Genomic DNA, 22,369 nt, shown 5'->3' on the forward strand with positions numbered 1-22,369 from the left:
TCTTAAACTTCCAAAAATAATATTGGGTATGGAAATAAGTTTTTGTCCTTTTTTAGCCAAAGTTACGAAGCTACGTCATTGGAAGCTACAACTTTGCTCCATCTTTCAGGCAGCATACGCATTCCTCTGACGAAAAACTTGAGTTCTTTTGACTTAATTGATTCATTGAGCCAGTTTGCGATGCTCTCGTAAGAAGTGATCCGCTCTTCAATAAGGGCTAACTGAATTGATCGGAACAGATGCTAATCCGAGGGTGCAAAGTCTGATGCAAAATCTGGACCGTTTTAGCAACGTGTCGCCTGTCGTTGCAGCATAATCAGTTTGTCATGTCTACCGTCTACCGTCCCAATCCGGCCGCTTTTTTTTTGAGAGCTCGATTCAAACGCATTAGCTGCAGTCGGTAACGATCACCAGTGATGGTTTCAGATGGTTTAAGGAGTTTATAATAGATGAGACCCCTCCGATCCCACCAGATGCACAACATAACCTTTGAAGTATGAGTATTTTTTTTTCGCTGTTGATAGACCTGGTTCACCTGGCAGGCTCCAACATTTTCGATGTTTAGGGTTTTCGTAATAGATCCATTCTTCATCGTCAGTGACGATGCGATGCAGGAAACCTTTTCTTTTCTGCCGTTCAAGAAGCATCTCACCCGTCTCCAAACGTCCCTCGATATCCCGTTCCTTCAATTGATGTGGCATCTAGTTACCTGCTTCCTGGACCATTCCCATAGCGTGCAAACCTTTAGCGATGGTTGATCTGTCAACATCCAACTCTTTGGACATATCATCAAGAGTTCGATATGCGTATTCATCCAATAATTGTTGAAGTTGAGTATCTTCGTATTTTTTCGGTGCCCCTTCGCTCGTTCGATCTTTATCACTCCCGTTGAAATTGTCACTTTGGAAGTGTTGAAACCACTCTTTACGAGATGTACTTAGTGGAGCGTGATTACCGTAAATATTGATCGATATGCGACAAGTTTCAGCTACCCTTTTCTTTAAAAGGTAATAATGAAACATGACTTCCCGCAAAGGCTGTTTTTCGAGACTAAAGTACACATTTTTGACGTCAGATAAAATAGGATATTTACGCTTCAAACGAGTGTCAACTGCTGCGATCGAGACCCCACATATACATCTTCAAATCACCAGTTTTTTACTAGAGCGAACACAAAAATACTTTCAGCAGCGACACCTCTTTTACGAGGGCGAAAACTTATTCCCATAACCAATAATATAAAAACGGCGCTATTTTCGAGGGTTTTTCATAATAAAACTGTGGCAATGTGGGCGCTAGCTTTAAAGCTGCCTTAATAAAGAAGAACTTGTTTTATGATAATAAAATTTGAGTGCCATTAAATGTTTACCTCGTGACCTTACAAAAATATTTATGCAATATAATTTATAAAAAAAAAAATATTTCTTAAAGAGAAATTTTGCTTGTGTTTTTGTTTCCTTTTCGATTTGCAGCCCTTCATATCAAAGCCATCAAAGATTTCTGTAGCCATTGTTGCTCGTCGGCTTTCCAAAATCACTGTTGGATTTATTATTCCGTTTGACAGCATTTTAGGCCCATTAAATTGTAACCATTCCGCTGCAATGCTCCACCAAGTCGAAATTGAAGCAAACGCATGTTCCCCCAGCATTCCTTGAAGGCGTTTCTTAAAGGCGAAGTCTGCATTGTCGCAACCCACACACGTCATCAGATATTATATTAGAAAACTGCTCAACTGCGAGTATGAATGACACGCAGCAATACAATAGTATTTTATGATACACCTACTGCGAGTACCCCTGTCACCCTCGTCGTTGTTGGCATCTAAGGACATAATAGTGTCTTTGTCAGTTCTTCCTGCGGTCTTTTTTCTTTGCTTATTACCACTTTTTCGGATGCTTTAAATTATTTTATATATCTACAAAAGTGAGTATGAATGTTTTTGTGTTTTTTATTCGAGGAATTGCAGTTTCCCACACTCTGTTGCTGTGGCGTATGCAACAACAACACTACCTGTCAAATAGTGCACGGCACAAAGGAAGTGTACTCTAGACGCTCGCTAGGAGTTTCACCAACATTTCCTTTCACACTTCCTATCGATGATTGTGTGGGCCAGAAACAATTTAGTATCTACCTGTGATGGCTGCTGAATTGGCTTCTGGATTTCGTTGTTCATTCACTTTCACACATTTCCAGCACTCCCCTTTCAAATATGTAGTTATGCATGTGGGGACATTAGGGTGCGTTACCAAGAAATTTAGCAGTTTTTCTCCAGAGTTATAAAATTTATTATATTTCAAGATTTTAACTAAAATATTTTGGAAAAATATTGAGATCTACGTGAGCTGCTGGAATGATTTGAAAATAGCGCCAAAAATCGAGTTTTTTATAAATAAATTTAGTTAAAGAAGCATAATGAAAATTTGTTTAATAAAATAAAAACAACATAATTCACACTTTTTTTTACTGAGTCGAAATAATGAGATTGCTATTTTGCTCTTTTAGAAAATTTATTTAGGCCTCTAAGTAGGAAAATTATTTTCTCATACTTTTCATTGCATGAAAAATTAGCCCATTCTCGTTCCAATTTTGCGCAAATTTTTATAAATAAATTTGGTTTAAAAAAAATTTTTTTTTTTCAAAAAACTAACCTCGGCTAATAGAAGAGTTTTGATACCTGCACAAATTTTTATCAACGGATTGGATATAATGAGATTGTTTTAGTTTTTTTTTTTAGAAAATAAGTTAAAAAAAATGATTATTCAGTCAAAACTCGTCGGATTTAAGCCTTTAAATTATTATTGGAAATGAATTTTCTCATACTTTTCATTACTTGCAAAATTAACCCATTCACGTCCCGATTTTTTCGCAAATTTTTTATAAATAAATGTACAATAGTTAAAATTTTTTTTTTAAATCATAACTTTGGATGCTAAAAAAATTTTAGCTTAAAAGGTCTGCATACATTTTTATTTAAATTTTTATCAACGGAATCGAAATAATTTAACTTTTTTAGCTGTTTTTATTTTTTTATAAAATTAATTTAAGAAAAATTTATGTCACTACTCAGCAAAAACATGACCGATTTAGGCTTCGAAGTTGTTATTGGAAAGGTATTTTCTCACACTTTTCATTGTATGGAAAATTAACCCATTCTCGTCCCAATTTTTTTGCGCAAATTTTTTATAAATAAATTTAGTTTAAAAAATTTTTTTTTTTTTAAATAACCTCTGATAATAGCAGAGGTTTTACTTAATTTTTAATTTAATTTTTATAACGGAATCGAAATAATGCGTTTTTGTTTAGCTATTTTTGTTTAAGAAAAAATTAAATGACTACTCAGCAAAAACTTGACCGCTTTAGGCTTCGAAGTGATTATTGGAAAGGTATTTCCTCATACTTTTCATTACTTGGAAAATTAACCGGTTCGCAGCCCAATTTTTTCGGAAATTTTATATAAATAAATTTAATTTTGAATTTTGTTTTTATCAACAATGTAATCACTTATTAATAAGAGTTTTAGCTTAGAGGGTCTGCATAAAAATAAAAATAAAATGTATCAACGGAATCGAAATAATTTAATTTTTTTAGCTACTTTTGTTTTTTACAAAATAAATTTAAGAACAATTTAAATGGCTGCTCTCCACAAAATTGATCGGTTAAGGCTTCTAAGTTATTTTTTGAAAGTTATTTTCTCGCACTTTTCATTACTTCGTAAATTAACCCACTCACGTCAGAAGTTTTCATTTCGCAAATATCTACAGAGCTCCGCTTCGTAGATTCTGTTGATAAATCTTTTTAACATTTTTATGCAGACTTTCGAAACTCAAAATATTCTCTGCTCTGAGCTAATTTTTGGAAAAAATATATTTACAAATTAATTTTATCTATCATCTGAGCTGATTTTTTGAGAAAAATATGTTTCAAAGAAATTTTTTTCCAAGAATAAAATCGATTTTTGGAAGTATTTTTCAACCTCTATCCTCTGACCGGATTTTTTGGAAAAAAAATATTTAAAACTAATTTTTTTATTTATTAAAAAAAATTTAATTTTTGGAAGTATTTTCAACCTCAGAAGAGATTTTTGGGAAAAATATGTTTGAAAAATAATTTTGTCTATAAAATAATCGATTTTTGAAAGTATTTTTCAACCTCTATCCTCTCAGCTGATTTTTTGGAAAAAATATTTTTAAAAACTAATTTTATCGATAAAAATTGATTTTTGGAAGTATTTTCCAACCTCTATCCTCTGGGCTGAATTATTGGAAAAAAATTGTTTAAAAAATCGATGTTTGGAAAAAATACGTTTAAAAAATAATTTTATCTATTATACAAACGAAATCAATTTTTGGAAGTATTTTCCAACCTCTATACTCTGAGCTGATTTTTTGGAAAAAATATTTAAAAATAATTTTTTTATTGAAAAAATATTTTTTCGAAATTAAAAAAAAATTTTGTGAGAAATATGTTTAAAAAATAATTTTATCTATAAAAAAATTGATTTTTGAAAGTAATTTCCAACCTCTATCCTCTGGGCTGAATTATTGGAAAAAACTTGTTAAAAAATTATTTTTTTATAAAAAATCGATTTTTGGAAATATTTTCCATCCTCTATTCTCTGAGCTGATGTTTGGAAAAATATTTGTTTTTTTCAAATTTTGTCGATAATGACCGATTTTTGGAAGTATAGTATTATCCATTTTTGAAGAAATATTTAAAAAAAATTATTTTATCTACAAAAAATCTACTTTTGGAAGTATTTTCCAACTTTTATCCTCTCTGTTGATTTTCGGGAAAAATATGTTTGAAAAATTAATTTTTTATTGAAAAATTAATTTTTGGAAGTATTTTTAACCTCTGAGCTGATTTTTGGAAAAACTTTTTAAAAAATAATTTTATCGATAACAAACCGATTTTTTGAAGTATTTTCCATTTTTTGGAAAAATATGTTTAAAAATCGATTTTTGAAAATTGATTTTCTAAACGTTGCAGCTCACGTAAGTCTTAAATTTTTTCCAAACAATTTTAGCGAAAGTCTCTTAGACTGCCATACATTTGCTGCTAGCATAACTTTTGTGAGGCACCCTAATGTGTATGTGCAGTTCATTCATGTCATTTAGCAGCAAATTAGTTCAGTTCATTAACAATCTTTGGCGTTGGTGATTGCCGTTTGTAGCCAAACTAATTCAACAATTGTCACCTCACCGAAAATCAAAGTCATCCCGACAAATTGGTAACAGCGCAGCAAAAGGTCACCGCCACGCCATTTGGTACTAAGTTGGTAATGTTGTTGGTGTTCTAAATACCATAGCTCTTCGATACACGATTCACCATATTAGACTGCTTTTATTATAGGTATGTGTGGCTATATGTGCGTGTGTGTGTGCATGTATTTAGAAGACTGCTGGAGAAAGCGTAATCGATACTTTTTTACTGCATCGGTGTGAAATCGGTGCTGATCATTTGCCGCTTAGCCCTTAATTGTAGCTGAGGAAATCGCTTGGTTATGCTGCGCGCTGTACGCTGTTGTTGCTCAAAGGTCACCGCCACCTTATTTTGATTTGTGTATTCTAAGCATTTGCTATACTTCTGCCAGCAAACTCAACTTTCCATCAACTCAATTGCCGATCAGTGATCTGTTTCGAATTTGTTTGGTAAATTTTCGCTGCAGTTGCCTTTGTTCGAAGACAATGGCCGCCAGACAGCAGGAAATACTAACTACAAAGGAAGATGTTGATGACTGCAGGAAGGAAATTCGGTTGCTACTTTTGCTATTTGTTTCCACTTCCACTTTTCGTCCTTTGATTGCGCTGCGCTGGCGTGTGTATGTGTGTGAGTGTGTGCGCTATGAATTGAATTTATTGCCTGTCAACGGTTTATTATTATGCCAGTGATTTGTTTACATGAAGTCAGCACAAAATGTATTGTCCATGGAAAGCGCACATAAAAGGTGAAACGAAAAATGAACCAATAAATAATCGTAAAAAAATATATAAAAAATTTTTCGGTAATACCACCGCGGCAGTTAACTGCAGCGCGCGATTTTCTTACTTTCTCACACATATGCGCACACACATACATACGCATACCGCAAGTTTATCTATTTCGTTCAGCGTTTACGCGTACTCACTCACATGTCGTCATTTTTCGTCGTTAAGTTTTTTATTTCACATTTTTTTTCTTTTAATATTTTTCTTTTTTATGGCTTATTCCATTGTTGGGCCGTCCGGCGGTGAAGCAATTATTCTAGATTACCCAATGCTAACCAACGACCATTGACCAAAATTTTCGGTGGACCAGTGTTCGTTTACTGGACACAACAGTAATTAATTGATCGCGTAATTATTGCAATGACTCGCAGTTGGCAGCTTAAAAGTTGACTAAACAGTAATTTGATGCGAAGGGGCAGACAAATGCACATATTTTTTTACCACTTCTATTTTTGCTGCTTGTAGCAACTAATTTAGCTGAATTGTCAGATTTTTTTCATTGTTCTTTGGCTCACCTAATCAATAAAGTAAACTTCTGCTACTGACTGCCTCCGCATACGAGTACCAATAGCAGATAGTTAAGTTCAATGAATAGTAAAGGAATAGTAAGTTGCGGCAAAAATCTGTATGTGAGTACATATGTATATCCATATCTATCTAATTAAGAAAATTTTCCCATCGTGCAGTGAGTAGGCGACTGATGAAGTTTCACTTGAAATTGGGATAATAACTATTAGGTCGGGGAATAAATTCCCAGCGTTTTTACCGAAGACTTTTATTTAAACAAAAAGCAATAATTATATCAATAAACTAGCTGGCCCGGCGAACTTTGTTCCGCCCCAGAGGCAATAAAAAAGCAGATTTTTGATTTTATTAAGTTAATTTTTTTATTAATCAAGTATTTCAATGAAGCTTTAATAGATTGCACTCTTCAGTTAAGCACCTTGTGATACACCACATTTTTTGTTTTATTATCAGGTGCAAGAACAAACAACGCAGATGGTTTTCCGACCCGTGAATATGCCACATACAATTGACCATGTGAGAAACATTGATTTTCTAGATTCAGACCACAAACTTTACGGATTGGCCTTGTGATTTGTTAATGGTTATGGCGATTGCAAGACGCATCGGAAATTGAAGTCTTTTAAACTCAAACGGAAGATCGGTTGGGATCATTGGGATCCTCGAAATGAGAACTTCTTCACCTTCGAATTCTCCTTTGAGTATCGTCGCGTAAATCACATTGTTCAACAATTTATTTACCACCAAACGCGTACCATTGCAAAGTTTTGGTGGGCTTATGTTTCAATGCATGATTGCTACGGAGCCAACTTTTAGGCGTAAATTGTGCGGTGGTAAGCCAGGCACATCCAAGGAGTTTAAAAATTCAATTGGATAGTTGGTGGCTTCATCTTCATTTGTTACACAGTCAATGGATTTGAATGAATGCATTGTTCCAATGATATCATTTTGAATTATGTAGTTTAGGTCATTTACATCTTTATTCTTAGCCACTAAAATTGCTCGCTCACTCAACCATTCATTATTTTTTATTAATGATGGTTGGGAATACTTTATTGATAAGTTCGCAATCATATCGAAACGCTGCTCGATTCAAATCACCACTTGATAATTCTCTTCTTGTGCATCGAAAATGATCTACTTGTTGATCTCTGCTATTTACTCGACGATTTCGCATTGCCAATCGAGCCGTTGCACGGGCTGCCTCGCTTTGCTCTTGTGATTGAGAAGCACGAAGTCAAGCCATACTAACGCGGCGCTCTTCATGGGCAATTCCTTGTGCTTCTTCAGTCGTTTCATTCATTCGCAATGTTTCGTATCCTTCTTGCATTACGGCTTTGTCGGGAAAGATTCGATCGTCTTGGTCGCGGCATTGATAATGATGATTCAAAGAGAATACAAATTACTGTGATTATATATAATATTTCTGACAAAACTTATATTATCAAATTTTCTACTTAACCATAGACAAAATTACGTTTAGCTGTCATTTGCGTGTTGTTACTTCATATGAGATGCGTTTTTGTTATACCACATTTTATAGTGACTTCACGGAAACGCGTTCGAATGGGATAAAAAGTATTCTATGTTCGTCTCATGGTTCTAATCTACCTCTCCACCAATTTTCAGCCAAATCGGTTCAGCCGTTCTCGAGTTATAAATAGTGTAACTAACATGACTTTCTTTTATAGGTATATATAGATTAATCAATTATAAAGAGTGGTTAAGTTTCAAGGGCCGGTATTGATTTTGAATAAAATACAATTTTTTTTGGAAAATATTGTCATTTCTCTTTATTATGATAATACTGGTATGGCTCAATTATAATAATAAATAAAATAATAAAATATTGGCCAAATGGCCGCCGCGGTCTCTCTGGCACACCTCCATCCGATGGTCCAAATTTTCGATGACGCTGAGGCATAATTGAGGTTCTATGCCGTTAATGTGCCGAATTATCTCATCCTTTAGCTCTTGAACTGTTGCTGGCTTATCGACGTACACCTTTTCTTTCAAATAACCCCAAGTTCACATTCAACATCGGCCCTAGAAATTTAACCACCCTTTATTTGAGCACTTGCTGTTTACAACCTCTTTCCACCTCTCAACCAATTTGTTGATGCCGTTCCGTCAAAAATCGCCTGGTCTGGTGTCAAAGAAGTTGTTGAGCCAGTTTTTAAGGATCTCTTTGCTATCGAAGGAGCAAGCGGAGGAGCGGAGGAGATGGTAATCGGTCGGTGCAAGGTCCGGAGAATACGACGGCTGCTGAACAACATCCCATTTGAACTTTTGGGGTGCGGTTTTGACGTCTTGTGCAACATGGGTCCTGGCGTTGTCGTGAAGCAGTGTGGTTTGACCAAGTCGATCAGGCTTTTTCGGTTGAATAGTCTCATAGCCTCATTCACGCGGTGTTGCTGGGCAATGTAGAGCTTCTTGTTGACCATGGCTTTCTTTGCGAGCCTTTCCCAGTGCGCCATGCCCTCCCAGTCCCATCAAATAAATTATCTTCTTTGGATGAAGATCCGGTTTGACTGTCGGCTTTGCGTATCTCCTGGAGCCATCCACTTCTTTCTTTGCTTCATATTCATGTTGGTTGGTTGGTTTGAGTGGTGATTCTTCCAGAATCCAACTAGGGCTTCCGCACCATTTTGTTGCCACATCCTCGTTACCAATTATTTACAGCAAGACTATATCCAGTCTGTGCGGTTTAGGAATCTTATTAGGCCGTTGACGTCTAAGCCAGACAGTTGCTCGAGATTCTTTAACAGCGGTTTGCCCATGGTTACCATCCTGTCTTTCCATAGGGCAGGGCATTCACAGAGGAAGTGGAAGATTGTTTCCTTTTTCTCCGGTTGTTTAAAACTATGACAGTATGTGTTGTGAGGGATGCCCATTTTGGCTGCTTATTCTCCGATAGACCAAAAGCGAGTTATGATTGCCGTTTATTCTCCAGGCGTCTTGTCGTTTCATGTTTAACATTGTCGACGAATGGTTGAGGTTGTAGGTGGGCCATAACGTTCTGCTAATTTTGCATTTCGCTTGGTCTCTCCATTTACAATCCGCGATTCGAAGGTATTTTAGGGAAATTGTACTCTTGACTGCACCTAATGGTGTGAATACCGATTCTGCAAGAGCGTTATTCATGGCAGATCCCCTTCTTACCAGTTCATCTGCTTTTTCGTTACCGTCTATGTTCCGGTGTCCCGGAAGGTTACTTTATGGTTTTCACTCAAGGTGGTGAGGCTATTCCTATTTTGCTCCACCACTTAAGAGGTTGTTATAGCCGCGTCCAGTGCCTGGATTCCAGCTTAGCTATCCGAATAAATAGCGATATTGCCCTTAAAATGGAAATCTGCTATTAGTAGCCTACAGTCTTCCCCAATTGCCAGTACTTCCCCTTGGAAGACACTGCTGGTATTAGGGAGGCGCACAGATTTTTCAATTTTAAGTCAATGCGAATATATACCAGCTCCAACGCCACAATCCATTTTAGAACCGTCTGTATAGACTGTAGTGTCGAAGCTGTTGAGTGATCTATTCCTCCTTAGATGGAAAGAGGGTGACAAAATTCCTATTGACTGTTACCGTCGGGATGATGTAGTCAGTACTCACCAAGGTTAACTGCGTTTGTCGCAATAATAGACTGGCATGACCATACGTTTTTTCTCTCCAGCGACCCGCTTCATTTAACCTAAATGCACTCATTGCTGCCGTCTTCTGAATATGTAGGTCTATTGGAATAACGTGTGTCAGTGCATTGAGGATATTCTTAGGACATGATCTGCATGATTACACCGACCGTTATTGCACAGGCTGATCATTGTATTCTGTTAAGTAATTTGGTGTTGTAATCTCTCCCTACAGCTTTCCCCCAAACTGTCGAACCATACCATAAAATTGGTCATATAACCGCCTTGTACAACCTTAGTGTATGCTTAGGTTGAAGACCCCATCTTCATCCAAGCATATTTTTCATTTTGATGTACAGGCATCTCCCGTGACGTTGCGGTACAAAAAGCGCCGTTTATGACCGCGTGTTGCTCGATGGCGGGCGAAATGCTGAGAATCAATTTGAAGGCAACTTTCTTTGTTTTTTTTCCTTGATCTCGTGAGGGAGCCAGATTCGCAATTTTTCGGTAAATCCCATTGAATGAAGATGATTGGGAATCGTTTTATAATTGCAGCTCATTTTTTCCGCCAATTCACGACTGGTTTGGCGACCGTTCTCCTTCAAAAGTGATGTGAAATGTTTTCCATCGGATTCAGAAGGCCTTCCGCTGTGGGACGTGTCATCGACGTCTTTCAAGTTCTGAAGATGCAAATGAAATGGTTGTCAAAAAAGTCTTGCGGTATTTTTAATTGAATTTTCAGTTGTTCATAAAATTGGTTATAATAATGCGATTTAAGTCAAATATGAGCCGTTTTGTTCGATGACGAGTTCCCAACGAGATGCCAACTTCATAATACCCCTCTTATAGAAACTCGCTTCCCTATTGTCAAAAAACTCGGAGAGCCAATTTTCACAGGACTCTCTTGTGGACAACTTCCGACTACCAAGCTCGTTCGCCGTGGACAAAAATAGGTGGTAATCACTTGGTGCGAGATCCGGGCTATACGGTGGATGCAAAAGAACCTCCCATCCGAGCTCCCGGAGCTTCTGGCGCGTCACCAAAGATGTGTGTGGCCTGGTGTTATCCTGATGGAAGACAATTCGACCTCTGTTGATCAAAGATGGCCTCTTCTGCATGAGTGCTGCATTCAAGTGGTCCAGTTGTTGGCAGTACAGATCCGAATTGAGCGTTTGGCCATAGGGGAGCAGCTCATAGTGGATGAGCCAATCCCACCAAACACACAGAAGAACCTTCCTGGCCGTCAATCCAGGCTTGGCCATCGTCTGGGCAGCTTCACCGCTTTTCGACCACGACCGTTTGCGCTTCACGTTGCCGTAAGTGACCCACTTCTCATCGCCAGTCACCATCCGCTTCAAAAACGGGTCGATTTTGTTGCGATTCAGAAGCGATTCGCATGCATCCATACGAGCAAAAGTGTTTTTTTGCGTCAAGTCGTGTGGCACCCATACATCGGGCTTCTTTTTGAATCCAAGCTTCTTCAAATGGTTTATAACGGTTTGATGACACGTGCCTAGCTCTTGGCCGATGCTACGGCTGCTACTATGCCGGTCTCTTTCGATCAATTCAGCGATTTTATCGCAATTTTCGACGACAGGCCTTCCGGACCGTGGCGCATCTTCGATCACCTCTGCACCAGAACGAAAACGTTGAAACCATCGTTGTGCGGTGGAAATGGAAACTGTATCGGATCCATAAACTGCACAAATTGTATTGGCAGCATGAGATGCATTTTTGCCTTTATCGTAGTAGGACTGTAAAATATGCCGTATTTTCTCTTTATTTTGCACCATGTTTGCGACGCTATAACTCACGAACGACTAAAAGCAAACAACAATTAATCAAACACGTGTTAGCACGTGAAAAGAGCTTTCCAAAAAGCTCTAGCGTGAACCGATGCGACGAATAACTACGCGCTTGCAAAGACAAGCTTGCGGAAATACCGCAAGACTTATTTGACAACCTATATATATGGCAATACGGGAGAATTACGAGGGTCTAATTCTGCAAGATTTTTATTTCCTATTCCTTTATAATTCCACTTAGGCGCATAGTGCTTCAACAAACCATTTAAATGTTATTCGATTAACAGCTGTTCTCTTTACGACATCCCACGTTTGGTTAACTGCTTCGAATTCACGAGGGCTCGAACGCCTCCAAATATTTCGTGGTGGACGACTGGATCGTCTGTGTCCTTGTCCATCCATTCCATCCCAATGCTGTTCTATGATACTAATGCTTTCCCTGTCCTTTCTGAGAGTGTCCCCGATCCATCGCCATTTACGAGCTCTTATCACCTTTTGGATTGGATCTTACTCTCTGGTGATCTGCCGCAAGTCCGTATTTCGGATAGTGTTTGGCCAAAAAACTTTACATACAATCCGAAGTCATTTATTTGTGAAGCTTTGCAATTTCGGCGCTTCATAATATCTTCAAGGACGTATTCGATCCAGCAGGATATGCCAAAAGAAATATTACGAAATGTCAAGTAAGTAGTAAAGGGGACGCCCGAGGAAAAGGTGGCTAGAAGATGTGGAAGGAAAATGCGCGTGCAATGTTGGAGAGAAGTGGCTGTAAATTGAGATCGGTCGCAAAAAGCTACAATATAAAGGAAGCAATGATTCACCAAGGACTGTGACGCTAAGAAGAAGAAGTTAGTAACTCTCAAAAAATTGAATAAATATGTAATGATAAATTTTGCGCCACCACCTTGCGTTATAATCAGTTATTACGTCAAATATTAAATTTTAAGCCATTTTCTTTCATTTTTTGCAAAAAAAATTCGATGAATTTACGTTTGTGCGACTTAATTGTGTGCGCCCAAGCGCAACTTATTAACAGTGTTGCCAATTTAGCGACTTTGTCGATAGAATTGACGACTTTTGCTTGAGTCTTGGCGACAAATAAAAAAGTTTTGACGACAAAAATTATTTAGCGACTTATCTGGCGACTTTTGGAGAGCAAATCAAAACCGTTTTAGGCAATAGATACTTTTCTGTCAACTTGATTACCCGTGAATGCCCTTTACCTTCCATACTCTAGAGTAACAATTTACTGACTATAGATAAAATAACGCAATCCGTCGCCATTTTTTTCATATGAACGTTTTCGAAATTTCGTACGTACAACACGTACATTTATACAAATTAACAAGCAGTTTCAATTTTTAATTCCAGATGATCCGTTTTTGAGTAATCGATGCGACCATGGAGGAGGAAATACTCCACGAGATTGTTTATAACTTTTTTTATAAATTAATATTTTTCCATAAAAATTTAGGATGACAGCCGTTAATGGACACTTAATAAAATAAAAAAATCCGATCCACAAATTCCTTCATTTTCCCCCTAAAAAAAATCACTTATTTCTGTGGCTGTCACAGTGGTGTTCCCCCTTGAAGCGTAGCTTTTTTATGCCACTTTTTCTTTACTATCCTTAAATATATTTTATAAATCCATTTCAAGACTTTAATTAATAATAATATAGTTAATTGTTATATGATTTGCCTGTGTTTATTATAAAAGCGTAATAGTTAATATTATTAATTTTATAAATTTTCAAATTTCCATTTGAATCCAGTACTGGATCAATTTCGTAAATAACTTTTTCAACATTGCTTGAATCACTCATGCTTTCCAATGATATTTTAAAGATACGAATGTTTTTCAGACACAAATTAACAAAGCGTTAGAAAATTTAGTAGATTTATCGAATCATAATAAAAAAAACCAGTATTTCAGGAGATTGAAACTAACTTCCGTTGATCTCAAATTTCAGTAGAGTTGGTATTACTGGTTTAATTACACAGTCCTGTGAGGGTGAGTTTCTAGAATGGCTGTACTTGTTTCTTGTAGTTTTTTATGCGCTGAAAACGAATCTGACCTTCAAAATGCTCCATCACGTCAGGATTTTTGGTAAATGAAGCCTAAAAGGTCAAAAAATGGCCATTTTAGCCATTTTTGATAATTTTTTTTGGGATAGAATTTTTTTTTTTCAATTTTCGACGAAAAGGTTGCATAGTACAACTCTTTAGCTTTAAAACCCATTTTTTTAAATTATTGTACGATTTTTTAAAAAAAAATTATGACATTTTGAAATTAACAGTTTCAGTTACGTATACGTTGGGTATAACGTCTATTGGCGACTTTCTAGCGACTTTTGATATTGGCCCTAGCGTCTCAGATTTATTGGCGTTGGCAACACTGCTTATTAACAATTTACTTTTTTTATTTTGAATTGAATGCCTTTTTGAGAGAATAAAAACTTTCCTACTGAGAACGCTGACCTTATTCGAACTGGTTACCAGCTAAATGGGTTGCAAACACGGCTGCGCTTTCATATAAATATTTTCATTGGTTCATGCATTCGTTTGTGTGAATCAACTGACGGGTTTGTGCACAATTTTCTGATAGTTTTAAAGCCACTCCGCAGCAATTTGGCCAGCAACAAATGAAACCTATTTTTCTTCAAGGCGAATTGAATACCTATGGTGGCGCCTTCCGAAAACCGTTACTTTATTTTTCGCGATTTCGACGATACAATTAAATCTCTACAGGCCACATCTGAAGAATAAGTAAGAAATATAGGAGATCATCCTAGTACCCACAGAAAAATGTGGGCAGCGTCTTCTGGAAACCTTAAATATAAAAAATGCATTTATAAGCCTTCAAAGCAAAAACAAATTGAGAGACGTTTTCAATTCGGGAAAGAATTCTTACAACGAGTGACCACTTGAAAGGACGACATGTTCAGCGATGAAAAAAAAAATTAAATGACCCAGATGGATGTCGTTATTACAAAGACGGACAGAGATGCTTTTGTGCATCAGCTATCTGTTAGTTGGCTAAATGACAGTCCAGAGTATTGCTTACAAGGACGCGGAAGTATTTTGCCGAGAATAAACGCGAAAAAAGAAAATCAATAATGGATTTCAAATGTGTGATTGCATTATATTTGGCTGGAAAATTACAACCAGCAATTGTTCGTGAGCTCGAGCACCTTAAAGTAAATAAAGTTTTTGTTTATCGCACCATTACTCGGTTCAATGATACTGGCAGCATAGCGAAACGTGATGGAGGTGGTCATCAAAAGACTGAATCGTCACGTGAAATGTTTCAAAAGTGAAGAAGCGAGTAGAGCGAACTCCCCGACGAAGTGCCAATGAAATGGCGAAAGAACTGAAAATATTTGACCGTAGCATCCGCCGCATGCTGAAACATTATCTCAAAGTCAAACCGTACAAGATTCAAAAGGCGCATAATCTCACACCAAAGCAGCAACAAGTCAGACTTGAGAGAGCAAAGGAGTTGCTTCGCTTGGCCGAAAGCGGTCGATTTCCGAACATTGTGTTTTCTGTCGAGAAAATGTTTCGAATTGAGCAAATAGGGTTTATTTGATCGACCGTTCATACGAGAATTTGAGTAATCGATTGGCCACCAGGAGGCAGCACCCGCCACAGGTAATGGCTGGGCCGCTGTAACCGCCTGTCGTTAAAGTAAATGCGAAATATTATCGGAAAAGTATTATGGAGGTTGCTTTGAAGCCATGGGCAGACAAACATTTCGGTGGAAGATCATGGACGTTTCAATAGGACTCGGCACCGTCTCTCAAAGCTCGAGTGAACCAAGAATGGCTAAAAAACAACGTTCCGATGGATTATTCTCTTTAGTCCATTTTAGAGAGTAAAGTTCGAACTAAAAAATTCACCAGTCTCGAGGCGCTGAGAAAAGTCATTGTCCGGGAGTGGGCAAAAATATCTGCAAGTCACATTCGGGCAGCTTGCGATTCGTTTCTGGACCGTCTCAAGACCATATCAAGGCAAAAGGTGGTCATATGGAGCAAAAGTAAAATTGATTCTTAATTTTATATTATTTTCACACATTTTTTACTTTGAATTGAATAAAAGTAATTTTCCGAACTAAATGTATGGCTTTTTAAATTGGTTACACTTCGAGTGCTTGATCCTGCATAGACTCAGTGCTGTTCTGACCCGATTTAGCATCGTGTCATTATAATCGTCTTGCCATGAGCTGGTATGAAAACCACGGGGGTAAATAGTGTTCAAACGGACCACAACTCATCAAACTGTTCACAAGTGAGACCTATTGAAAAATATTAGGCGATTGTTAAAATAAAATTGCTAAAATTGAAAAAAGAAATTAAAAATAAGCGGCAGTTTAAAATGAATTGGCAGAGAGCGGCAGATACCGTAACAAAAACTGATGCCCATTGCCTAATGAGAGAAGTCAAATCTAAATTGCGCCATTTTGTTTAAGACAAAGAGAATTGATATGAGTTTTTTTTTTTTAATTAATTTAATTTTTAAAATTTTTGGTGCCAATTGCTCATGCTATTTTATCACGAACTTTGATATAAAGAAGAGCCAGTTTAAGCGAAAGAATCGCGCTGATTAAAAACAAAAAATTCGATTTTTTTTAATACTTTTTTGTTTTTAATTAACTTTTTTTTCAATAAATTTGTTTAATAAATTTTTTTTATATTAATTTCTTTTACTATTTTTTTCAATAATTTGTTTTAAATTATTTTTTTTTAATACATTTTTTTTTTGATAATTTGTTTTTTAATTACCTACTTTGTTCAATAATTTTTTTTTTAACATTTTTTTAAATTAATTTTTTTAATAATTTTCTTTTTTAATTAATTTCTTTTTAATGTTTTTTTTTTGTAATATTGTTTTCAGTTAATTTAAATAAATAAATTGTTTTTTAATAACGTTTGTTTTTAATTAATTTTTTTTAATAAATTTTTTTTTAATTCATTTTTTTAATAATTTTCTTTTTCAATTAATTTTTTTAAATAAATTTGTTTTTAATAAAAATTTTTAATAATTTTTTGTAATTACCGCGTTTTTCTTAATTCCCTTTAATAATTTTTTTTTTATCATTGTTTTTATTTAAGTTTTTTTGAAGTTATTTTTTTTAATACGTCTTTTTAATTATTTGCAAGTTTAAAACGAAAGAATCGCGCTGATTAGGAAAAAATAAGGATTCGTTGTTTTTTTAATTAATTTTTTTAAACATTTTTTTTAATATTTTTTTTTAATTAATTTTTTTAATAATTTTCTTTTGTAATTAATTTCATTTTAATAATTTTTGTTTTAATACATTTTTTTAGTATTTTTTCAGTTAATTTAAATGAATAAATTCTTTTATAATCATTTTTGCTGTTAATTAATTTTTTTTAATAATTCTATTTTTAATAAACTTCGTTTTCAATAATATAATTATTTATAGTAACGTTTTCTTCAGTAATTTTTTCTATAATATTTTTTTTCAATAATTTTGTTTTATTAAATTACCTGTTTTTAATTAATTGGTTTTTTATTATTTTTACATATGTTTTCTTTTATAAATTGGTTTTTTAATTAATTTTTTTTTAATATTTTTTTTTAATAACTTTTTTTTTTAATAATTTTTTTTAATAATTTTTTTTTTAAATAAATTTGTTTTTAATAAAAATTTTTTTATAATATTTTTTAATTACCGTTTTTTACATAAATAAAATATAAATTATCTTTTAATATATTTTTTTTAATTAATTTTTTCAATAATTGTTCTGTTTTAATAAATTTTCTTGTAATAATATAATTTTTTTTCAATAAATGTTTTTGAATACATTTTTTTAAATAAATTTCTTTTAATAATCTTTTTTTCAATAATTTTTTTTAAAAATAATTTTTCTTTAATAATTTTTTTTTCTATTAATTTTTTTTTAATTAATTTCTTTTAATATTTTTTTTGTAATTAATTTTTTTTAAATTTTTTTTTAATAATTTTTTTTAAATAATTTTGGTTACTTACCGTTTTCTTAATACATTTATTTTAATAAATTTCTTTTTAAAAATTTTTTTTACAAATGTTCTTTGAATAAATTTTTTTTAACTAATTTTTATTATACATAATGTCCTTATGTTTTTTTAAAGTAAGTTTTTTTAATACGTTTTCTTTAATTTATTCGCAAGTTTAAAGCGAAAGAATAGCGCTGATTTGGAAAAAATGTATTTAATTTTTTTTAAATTAATTGTTTTAATAATTTTTTTTAATACATTTTTTGTTAATAATTTCTTTTCTCAATTAATTTTTTTAATATTTTTTAATTAATTTTTTTACTAATTTGTTTATTTTTGATACATTTTTTTTTGTATTTTTTTAATATTTTTTTTTTTAGTTTATTTAAATAAATAAATTCTTTTATAATAATTTTTGTTTTTAATTAATTTTTTTAATAGACTTTTTTTAATAATTTTTTTAAATTAATTTTTTAATACATTTTGTTTTCAATAATATTTTTAATTTTTTTTAATAATAATTTTTTTTTTAATAATATTTTTCCAATAATTTTGTTTTGTTAAATTATTATTCTTTAGTTAATTAGTTTTTTGTACAATAATTTTTTACATATTTTGTTTAATAAATTTTTTTTTATTAATTCTTGTTTAATAAATTTTTTTAAATTTATTTTTTTCATTTACTTTTTTTAATTACTTAGTTTCTTATATTATTTTTTTACAAACGTTTTCTTTTAATAATTTTGGGTTTTAATTAACTCTTTTTATATTGTTTTGTTTTAATTAATTTTTTTTAATTACTTGGTTTCTTATATTACTTTTTTACAAACGTTTTCGTTTAATAATTTTTTTTATATTCTTTTTTTACAAATGTTTTCTTTTAAAAATTTTGTGTTTTAATTATTATTTTTTACATTTTTTTGTTTTAATTTATTTTTATATATTTTTTTAATTTATTTTATTTTTCCCCAAGAAATTCAGAGTATTTTGTTTAACGTTGTACGCTTAATGAAGAACAAAATAAAAGAAAATAAAGGCGAATAAAGTAAGAAATAATTTTTTAGCCTATTTTATATTGAAATATATTATATAATATTGTACCGTTACAGTAACTCGTGCTAGTAACTACGTATCTCGCGCTCAGGTATGAGTCGTCAGGCACATGCACCAGCACGAGTCCCCCACACAATCATGTCTTATTTTAAGTATAAGCTAACGCAACAGTTCACACACCTCAACCAAAATATGATGGTAACCCAACACTCCACACGCGCAACGCTTTTGAAGAGATACCAGAGCAGCGATTGGCGTTCCCGTGGGAAACGCCTAGTCAGCAAAGAATGGGTCACGTTGCTGGCACACGGGCTTAGCTTTAGTATTAGAATTAAGAATACTTTTAAGCTAGTTGTAAAATAAGTTTCAACAAATAAAGACCGTTCACGGGAATAAAATTGTTTTTTTTAAAAACACCGCGACCGGGTAAATTAACTTATATGAATATACAGAAAATATCAGGAAAAAGAGCAGCACTAGCTCAAGGCCATCAGCTGAACAGCCATAGAAGTTTTACTATTTCAGAGTAAATAATTGCAAGTTCGTGCACAGTCAATCAATATTTATACCTTGAAAAAACACGATTTTCGGATGGAAAGTGAATGAAAATCCCTTAAAAAGCTACCATTGCCGCAGCATTTTTCACAGTCCAACTCTGGGTGCTTTACCAGACATACGGAATCGCAAACGCACAAAAAAATAATCAGTAAAAAATTGAAAATGCAGTTGAAGTTCACGCTCCTCGCTTTTTTGTTGGCGACATTTGAAATCATTTCCGCCACTAATTATTGCAACAGCTCCTTGTGCAGCTCGGGCACGCATATCGCCTGCGGAAATAAGGATACGTCGAAATACTTAAAGCCCAAAGTGCGCATATTTCATTTAACTAAAAATTTGAAACTTAAAATTTAACAGGAGTTCGCATCCTCCTGCCAAGATCCCGCCTTGGTTACTCTAACACAGGCAAATCGGAATGCGATTGTCAATGCGCACAATGTCAAGCGTAATTTAGTGGCTGGCGGCGAGACCAAATTGGAGCCGGCTTGCCGTATGGCCACCATGCAATGGGACGACGAATTGGCCGCTTTGGCGGAACTGAATGTCAAACAATGCCAACTGCAAAACGATGCGTGCCACAATACCGATGCTTTCCTATTTTCGGGTCAGAACTTAGCTTTGCTGTTTCCTCCCGCGACTATTGAGCAAGACATACAAAGTTTCGTCGATTTGTGGTATGCTGAAATTAAGGACACCACAATGGATGATATAAATGAATATCCAAATAATAATCAGGGCTCGTGAGTATTTGGGCATTTGAATTTACATTTCTTTCATTCGGCTAACAAAAATATTTCTAAACTATTTTTAGTGCTATTGGAATCTTTACCGTTATGGTGGCGGATCGAAATATTCGGGTGGGATGCGCTGCAGCCACATACACAGTAGCGAATCAGCCAAATCCAACGGTTCTTGTTGCTTGTAACTATGCCACGACGAATATGGTCGGTTTCCCAATTTACAAATCATGCCCGACTCCTGGTTTGGATTGTAAGACTGGCAAAAGTACGACTTTCCAAAATCTGTGTTCTAGATCTGAAGTTTATGATGTAAATAAATGGTGATAATAGAGAAAAATTTGATTGAATTTGGCAGTTTCTATTGCTTTCGCTCACGATTGCTCTTCACAAACAAGTAGTTTCTCTACGTTTTGTTTGTACTTATACCTATATTCTCGGGACATGACGTCACAGTGAATTCATTGAATTTTTACAAAGACGTGATTTCTCCTCCTTTTTTGTTTTGTATACCTAAGTATTAATAAGCATGACGTAAGTCTTGGCAAAATTGCGAAAAATAAAATAAGGGTTTTCAGGCTCTCCTTAGGTATTCTATTCGCCTTGCTTCCTTCCAACCTTTATGAATTCGCCTTGTTCACAGCTGACGTTGACGTTATTCAGATTGTAGCAATTTTAGTTTTCCTAGCAGTGTTTCCCTTTCTTTTGTTTCGACAACTTTTTTGAAGTCTAGCCATACAGCCTTCAATACTTTTCCATTCATTGATTAGGTAGTCTACTGCAGTTTCGCATGAATATTTCTTTCTGAAACCAGATTGGGCCAAGGACTTTTTCTACGTAGGTTCCAAAGCCCTCTTTCGATACACCAAAGAGAAAACTCTACCACTTACTCATCCTCTCGGTCTTACTAAATGGCGCTGAGTTCTGGACATTGACGAACACCAATGGAGGGTTATTAGGAGCTTTCGGGAGAAAAATTCTTCGCAAAATCAATGGTCCGATTTGCATGAATGAAGCATATCCAATATTATGGAACCAGAAGCGCATTAAAATTCAGCGGCTGCGCTGGATAGGTCACGTTGAGCGAATGGTCAATAACGTTCCAGCATTTCCAAAAAAGGCGATTTGAACTATGACAAGTTGTACAAAATACGTCCTTTCTAGACAGTATCAAAGAAAATTTTGGAAAGCTACCCCAGGAAGAACATCAAAGCGTCAAGATGAACAAATCATTGCGTTCAAAGGTATACATTCATAAATGTCAATGAACATTTTAGTTTAAATTTTTGTTACAGGTCCATCGTCATTTAAACAATACAACCCTGCTAAACCTCATAAATGGGGTCTGAAAATGTTTACGCCTGCTGGAACCTCTGGATTAGTGCACGACTTTACGTTGTATGTCGGTGAAGGTACCTATCCTGCTTATGGATTGGGGCTACCTTCGGATATAGTTTTATATTTGGCAAAAGGTCTTCCTAAGGACAAACATTTTAAGCTTTATTTCGATAATTGGTTTACGTCAGTAAGCCTTCTGATTTCGTTGCAAGAAATAGGCATATTCGCAACAGGAACTGTATGTAAAAACCGCATAAGCAATTTTCAGCTACTTTCAGATGCTGAGTTAAAAAGGCGTAGAAGGGGATCTTGCAATATGAAATGTGAAATCAACAATAATATTGTATGCGTCAAGTGGTTTAACAATAAGCCAGTTCAACTTATATCCTCGTGTGAAAGCATTGAACCTGTTGGTATATGCAAACGTTGGAATCCAAAGTAAAGGGTGGTTAAGTTTTAAGGGCCGGTGTTGATTTTGAATAAAATACAATTTTTTTAGGAAATTATTGTCATTTCTCTTTATTATGATAATATTGGTATGGCTCGATTACGTATGGAACAAAATATCGGCCGCGGCCCCGGCGGTGCACCTCCCTTCGATGGTCCAAATTTTCGATGACGCTGAGGCATAATTGAGGTTCTATCCCGTTATTGTGCAGAATTATCTCATCCTTTAGCTCGCGACGTAAGACTATTCGGCCATCAAATTTTTCGCGGAAAAGAGCCATTGTTTCG

At 34.6% G+C, this 22,369-nt stretch overlaps 1 protein-coding gene across 1 annotated transcript; it reads left to right on the forward strand.

The window, feature by feature from the left end:
• Positions 1–19,641: 19,641 nt before the first annotated feature.
• LOC128856296 (antigen 5 like allergen Cul n 1-like) lies at positions 19,642–20,668 on the forward strand. The gene is made up of 3 exons (XM_054091593.1): positions 19,642–19,842; positions 19,915–20,299; positions 20,371–20,668. The coding sequence occupies exons 1-3, from the start codon at positions 19,722–19,724 to the stop codon at positions 20,621–20,623; spliced, it is 759 nt and encodes a 252-aa protein (XP_053947568.1). The 5' UTR covers positions 19,642–19,721; the 3' UTR covers positions 20,624–20,668.
• The last annotated feature ends 1,701 nt before the right edge of the window (positions 20,669–22,369 follow it).

This window comes from Anastrepha ludens, chromosome 3, assembly GCF_028408465.1.
Source record: "Anastrepha ludens isolate Willacy chromosome 3, idAnaLude1.1, whole genome shotgun sequence".
Taxonomy (NCBI): domain Eukaryota; kingdom Metazoa; phylum Arthropoda; class Insecta; order Diptera; family Tephritidae; genus Anastrepha; species Anastrepha ludens.